The following is a 7622-nucleotide window of genomic DNA, read 5'->3' on the forward strand; positions in this document are numbered from 1 at the left end:
GTCTTTGAACTCAAGGGTTAGTGTACTCATATTTGTGGATTGTCATATTGTAATTATGTATGGTGTATGCTAGTAACTAGCTTTAGTGAATAACAAAAAAAAAAAAAATCGTTTGCCCTTAAAAAAAGTGTAATCATATTTGTATATTTGTTATTGCAAGTTTTTCTTAAAATTCAGTTCCTTTCACTTGTATATTTGTATATTGCAAGTTTTTGCTTAAAATTCAGTTCCTTTCATTTGTTGATTTCCTATAAAGTCAACTTAGTTATTTTTGTAGAAACCGTCAATAAACTCCTATTTTTACAAATAAATCATCTTTGTCTGAGATTGAACCCAGGAGACCTCCTACTAAGAGACAAGCGGCTCTACCAAGTAAGCTAGCCCACTTGGCAAGTTATTACTGTAGTATTCAACAAATGCGTAACTTAATAACAATTGATTAGTTTTACTTTATTAACCCTCAAATACATATCCTAATTATGTTTCCTTGGATTTTAATCTAACCCTTTAACCTATTTAAAACTAAAACTTAGCATAATTTTCATTGACTATTTCTAATTCCAATACTTCAAAAACACTTATACAATTTTTTCGAATGGCCAAATTTCATTAGAAAAGGCAAAACTAACAAGACGTTAGCAGTCAAAGAACTACAACAAATTAAAAAGAAAAGTTACACCATTCTCTCCAATTCAAATATTTCGAAAAAGACTTGTTTTTAACTAAGAGAAAGCCCAAAACTTGTTGTCGTCCACCTCCTTAGAAACAGAAAAGGGTATATTGAAGTATACAACCTCATTCCGGCCTTACAAATGCACGATCAAGTTGTAATTATAATACCTTGAAATACTTTACACTTCTTTTTACAAAGTGGGGTTGTTTTGTGTAAGGTTAGTAAGTCATGAACCGAGAAACCAATTAAATCGGTTGATTTCATCCGTTATTAGCCCGAATACTTCACAATTGGTCAGGCGTTAGTCTAATTCTTCCCATGACAGTGGCATGGTTACTGGGTTTGAACTTTCTCTTTCGGTTGGTTGTCGGGCTGGCCCTCGAGTTGGTTTTATTTTTGTTTCTGTGGGTTTCTTCTTCCTTTTTACCTTCCAATCCAATCTCCTCTTTTTAGGGGGGGGGGGGGTGCTTTTTCTAATGGTTGAGCTTGGGATATCATAGGTTCATCTTTGTCTACTTCATATCCGATTTGTGTACCGGCTTGAACTTCAGTAGTATGCATATCTGAATTGTTAATAGATATGTTTCGGAAAGCTTCGGACAACTCTCTATCGCTCATACTGTTAGCCAAAAGCAATAAAAACAACGAACTTCGAAAATCGTATATATAATATTTGGTTAGTATCACTGCGATTACAAAATATCAGAGTTTTTAAAACACCGTCGTTTTCCTTTCATAAACTGTGTTGACATTATTGAATGCCAAGGATACACTAAAATACAACAGATTTTAGTGTATCATTGTCTTAATACATAGTTGCATTATGACTACTTTCAATGATGAGTCAAATGAAAGGCGTACGTAGTTTTGCATGATCCGTATGATCATGATTACCCAAGCTACAAATTTATACCGACGCCGCAAGGTGTCGTAATGATTGAAATAATTCAATAATTTCGGTGACCGAACAAGTTCACCGTGTTCATAATCAGATGAAAGGATTAATGAAGTAACTTCGTATATTTATTTCAAATAAGTCTCATAGGATTTTCAATTGATGATGAAAGAACAAATGAATATCACAGAATTTTCGATCAATGATGAAAGAACCGTTAGGGGTACACCAGAATATAACATGAATTTATGTACCCTTATCTTAACACATAATTGTATTAAGACTGCTTTAAGATAATGAACCAACAATGTGGGTTTTCAAAAAAAAATAAATCCGCACATCATGTGTGCAAACGAGATTAGCTCAGGCTTCAAGTTAGTGAAAACGCGACCACAATGTGTCGTAACCAAATAAATGATTCTATGAAGGTGAAGACTAAGCAAGTCTACTATGGTTCTGAACTGATGAAGTGCTTGACAGAATGCAGTATTTATAAAATTTTGATTTGCACCAGAGTCAAATAATACTTTAGCATAAATGTCCTGGACAAGAAACGTACCACCGATCACGTCTGGATTCATCGCTGCCTCCTGTGCTGTAAATACGAATGATCGTGCGTTCTTCTTAGCTCCGTGTGCTGCTTTAGCCTTGTTGTCGAGTGCCTTCGTCAGTTTTGGGCAACCTGGACGGAGATGGCATGTCTCTCCGCAATTGGGCAATCAGCAGTCTGTTTGTTTTTCCGAATACGTTTCATTAAAAAACGTTTGTGAGAACTCTTCTTAGTGCAGACTTAGCCCAACCGTCTGCAGAGGGTTAAACACCACCATCCACCACCACCAGCATCTACCACCGCCACCCACGTCCACCACCCAGCACCACCGTCCACGTCCACCACCACCTTCCATACCCCACCACTAGTTTGTTTTAGAAGTCTACATACGTTAAAAACAAGCAGACTTCTTCTTACGGCAGAAGTTTGGTCCACCTCTTCTTTCTATAGATGTGTGCAGATGTTGTCCGCAAACTGCAGACGTTTTGCCTCTTAAAAAAAATTGGCATACAAATTTAGTATAATTTTCATAAAATATATTACTTCCACTAGACCAATTTATGCTTTTTAGTTATATGATTATAGGTTTAGTTAGAGGTAATATAAGAAACCTAATCAATTATAATAATAATTTTTTTTAAAAAAAGTAGCTAGATTATTATTATGAAACATTAGTTTTATACAATTTGTTTGTGCTAAGTGTCGCAGTCCCGAAAAGAAAAATGAATATTCGGTATAAATGCGACCCCTTTTTACTTAAATACCACAAATACATCTAACCAATAGAAATGAATAAATTTATTTTACAGAAGGGGCAGTAGTAGCGTTCTTGAGCATTCTTCTTGCACCAGCTCTAAATGGACAAGTCGAGCTCACAAAACCATGTACCAGGTCAAGATAAGTCTGGAGATCATGACATGTTGCGACATCAATACTGTTTAACTTTAACGAGTCTCGACTACTTAGTCGTAACTCGTGCCCTATGTTAGCGTAAACCCATCGGCTATCTTTAACGCGCTTTTGTATCCAGTTTGTCAAATGTGCTACGCGAGCATTCTCCTCTTGTACCACACCATCATGGTCTTCAACAAAAAAACCAGGAACTTTTGTGATTAGGTCATCGGAGTTGACAATACGTAGAACTTTCGTTCCTTGTTGTTCTAGGTGGTGTCGAAAGCTTCGGTTCCCCACCCTTGGTCCGCCAAATGATATGACAGAGAGATGGGGAGAGTGTTTGATAGTTGTTTTTATGTCGTACGCGGCTAGAATGGCTAAAGAAGCCCCTAGAGAATGACCAGTGATGGTCAAGCTCAGTGGCTCATCACTATATAATTTTAATAATTTTAATACTTCTTCCCGTAATAATTGTTGTAAACTCGGGCACGTATTTGTGCCCGAGGTATACAGGCTCAGAACTCCAGCTTCCACCATAGGTTCACTGTCTTGCTCAGTTGGAGACAGATTGTCTCCACTCAAACGAGTGAGAGTGGCTCGTAGATTCTCGAGCCACTCTAGACAAGTGATAGTGCCACGGAGAGCAATGACAATGTCTCGCCTCCCCAGCCTAGAAATCTCCTCCTTGTCATTACAAACCGCCACGTAACCAATCCAGCTGGATTGCACTTGCATCCAACGCGGCATCCTCTCTATCCACCGTGGCAATGGAATCGATGACGTGGCGTGTAACTGCTTCGTCACCTCGTACCCACATCCGTGCACCCCGGAACGCTCCAACATGGTACTTTTCGCGTACCGGCATGCAGCGTACGTAGGAGAAGAAGGATCAAAGTTGAATGACTGGTACGCAGCCTCAACAAAGCTACCGTAGCGAATGATCTCGCCACGTAGGACGTCGTCTAGAGGGTCCAACAAACCCTCCCAGTTGTTGATACCATGGTACTCCATCCACCGTTGGCTGAGTCGACTCGGAGGCGCGGTTTGATCACGAGTCTCCCCCAACTCGTCTAGCAATCTTTCCCATTTAACCGGAGCTCTAGCAGTTCTAGTTAAGCTACTAGTTTTAGTGGAAACAACACAGCACCACCGGCACGGTGGTTCTTGTGGTGGTACAACCGTTGCTTTGAACGGAAATGGTGATTTGAAAATAAGCCTCATTATTATTGTTGTTGTTGTATGGGATATAAGTTAACTATGAGTAATATTTGAGTGTTTGTGCAAGTTTATATGTAAGGAAGAGGAGGGCTTTATACGGTTGTAATATCTACACGTGTAGATACACTGTCACACCAAAAAGTGTAGGGTTTTGAAAATGACAGGCATTGAAATGCATGATTTATATGTGTTGAGTTATTTTTTTATGAAACAAGGTTATCGACCGTCCTTGTAAAAGTAGTAAAAAGAGGTTGTAAAAAGTTATTTTTCTATAAATTTGTAACTTTTGTAGGCTGCTTAGATTTTGCTTATTTTCACACATTTTATGTTTTAAAATATGAATTAATAAAGGTGATTGTTAATATAGTGGGTCTAATGTACCTCATAATTTCAAAAGTGATTAAAATATTTTTATATTTTTATTTTAGTTAAGAAGGACATAAATTCACATATTACACGAGTTGAAAAAGAAAAATATTGTATGGTTGTTAATATATTGTGTTTTATTACTATTATTTTTTTAACTTTTCGAAATGAAGAAAATAGAATAGAAAAGAATGAAATAAAAGAAGCTAAAAAGGAATCTTGATATCATAGTCTCACTTGATTTATCTTCATTTCAATTCAAATTGTTTCATTTGCATTCATATTAACAAGTAAGTTTCTCTTTTAGTACATACTCCATGGAAAAAGTTTCCGGGTAAGTAATTTTCTCTTTAGCTACACTAGTAGCATAAACTCCATTTTGTGTAGCTATACGCGTGAAAAGTAATTAAACTATTCGTGTCTAATTTGCAAAGCGAAATCTTTAATGCGAATACTAACTTTCTCGTGCATAAAGATCACACATTCTTCTTTGCACAGGAACCCTAATCGAGTTGTTGCGGCTGCTAATACGTTGCATGTCCGAAAATAACTCAAGATTCAAACTTTATGCTTCCAAACACCTCAAAATGTATAAACATCAAGTCCCATACAAAACCACATGTAACTAAACGAGTGTTTTTTTAATTTTTTTTTTATTTTTACCAAAACTCACTAATTTGAACCCGTGAAAACGAAGATCCAAGCTTGCAACTTCTAAACCCTTAAATACACAATGATGATGATGGTGACGGTAATGATGATGATGATTGTAAAAACAAAGTCGTGCATGTCTTTCCTTCGATCCTCTGTGTGCAAACATGATTGATTCAACTTGGTTTCTCTCATTAGCTTTCTCTCTCTCTAACCATCGAAATGAGAAGTTGCAAATGAGGGTTTCCTAGGGCTTATAGCTAAATAACAAATCTAATCAATTTATTGAAATTTTTTGGGGTTACATGAACAGTGTAAAATATAAGTTTAATTTCTAAAAAAAATTGGCATTAAAATCTTAATATGATTTTACCAAACAGATTACCATGTGGTTATCTCAAATAACAATTAGAGTACTTTTTTATTACCATTTGAAATTGAGGGAGTACATCAACAAGGGTATTTAAAATAATACAACAGTGGTTTTATTATATAAGTTTTTTAATTAAAACTTATATTATAATAATATAAATAATTCCTATTAAAAATAATTTATAGAACCCAAAAATTTGGTAAGATATAACTCACTTTCATATTACATATATCGGATACAACCCAAAAATTTGGTAAGATATTGTTGGAAATTTAGTGAAAATGAGTTTTTTACTAAATATTTTGGACATCAATAATATTTATATATGTGTTGTATAAATAATTATTTATGGGTTTGTGTTCAAACTATGTCCAAATAGAGCTAAGATGAATGAGATATCGAAGCTTGAAGTTGTATGTTTGGAACAAACAAAGATGAGAAAAATGGATTGAGATTTGTCACCTTGTCCCACATAGGTGGAATGACAAAACTTAAAGTGGTATATAAGGAGGAGCACTCCTTGAAGGCAAACACTAGTGGGGACCAAAGGGTGCACCGCACCTGCACATATGCGCGCGTGATGTGGGCTATAAGCCCAATGTGGTGCGTTTTGAACTTCGCACGCCGCCTTTGTATTTTTGCCCATGAGCACGTGGTCAGATACATGGCGGGTCCGCTTATAGCGCACCCTTGGGTGGCGTAGGTGGATGCCTTGGCATGGCGCATGGCGCACGTCATTGGCTATGGCGAAGACTGCAAGTGGCGCACGAATATGGATGGCACATAACCAGGTGGCGTCCTGGTATGCGTAGTGGCATCCAATTAGCGCGTGGTGCAAAAAGGTGTGTCTCCGCGGAAGCGTAGTGTAGGCTCAACTAAGGCGCGCCTGCATGCGCACTAGACCGTTCAAACCAGTCTACTTACTAGAGAGTTAATGTTAGACGGTTTCCACTGGTGCCATAAGTTGAATGGCAATTTTGTTTTACTACCACTTAATATCCATTAATTTAGAGTTTAAACTCTTGTTATTACAAGATTAATTATCTTGTTAATTACAAGATTAATGACCTTGTTTATGACAAACATTAAGGGGTTGAATGAGTCTTGATGTATCTCTTTATAAAATGAATATTGTTTATTCATTTGAGGATAAGGAAAGATACTCAAGAGCAATCTCTACATCTTATGAGATTTTAGAGAAGAGCATTCTCTAAATTATTCACAACTTCATATTTCCATCAACAATTCTAAACACCCTGATACCCGGTGTGATCTCGGGCGTGAGTGCCATCTCCGGCAGTACACATACTGTTCCGGTTGTTGTACCCTGGGAGACAGACCGTCTGAGAGGAGGCGCGGAATCTGTTTTAAGGGAAGCGTGTCGAACACGTGCCTCAACCAAAAGCGTCAACCATATTTTGCTTGTCTTGCAGCGGAGTTTCGTACAAGAAGGTGCGGTTGCAGTTCTTCTAAAGACATCGACTTGGATCAAGATTGGTAAAATTAAATTGTATATTACTTTTATTTACTTAGTTTATGTAACCGGTATTGTACTAGAATAGTTTCCCACAAATAACGATAGTCTCGTTATTATATATTTTGTAATATATTTTAATAAAAAATGAACCTAGTTCCTACAATCTTAAAACAGACTTTCGTGAAGATTGTTGCTACAATCTTAAATCCCTTCTCTACGAGAATTTAGGTTCACGAAAGTTAAAATTTTAATTGAGATTTTGCTAAAATTTTATAAATATTTTGGGAAATATTTATTTAGTACAATGAGTCGGATTAATTTTGATGATTGGAGTACAATCTTTAATCCGAATACCGTGTTATAAAACCGTACAATTCGATTCAAGAAGATAATGGGTTTTGTTCATATTTAGATAACACGAACTTTATACAAAAATTAATATGTATTTCGAATGGTTGGAATACTATTTTTTCTAATGAGCGAATTAGAAATTGGTAATTTTTGTAAGCCCATAAAATGTGTATG

At 36.4% G+C, this 7622-nt stretch overlaps 1 protein-coding gene across 1 annotated transcript; it reads right to left on the bottom strand.

Moving 5' to 3' along the window:
• Positions 1–2887: 2887 nt before the first annotated feature.
• Positions 2888–4252, bottom strand: LOC110932654 (phospholipase A(1) DAD1, chloroplastic). Its single transcript, XM_022175974.2, has one exon. The coding sequence runs from the start codon at positions 4231–4233 to the stop codon at positions 2917–2919; it is 1317 nt and encodes a 438-aa protein (XP_022031666.2). The 5' UTR covers positions 4234–4252; the 3' UTR covers positions 2888–2916.
• Positions 4253–7622: the final 3370 nt, after the last annotated feature.

Source organism: Helianthus annuus, chromosome 3 (genome assembly GCF_002127325.2).
Source record: "Helianthus annuus cultivar XRQ/B chromosome 3, HanXRQr2.0-SUNRISE, whole genome shotgun sequence".
Lineage (NCBI taxonomy): Eukaryota > Viridiplantae > Streptophyta > Magnoliopsida > Asterales > Asteraceae > Helianthus > Helianthus annuus.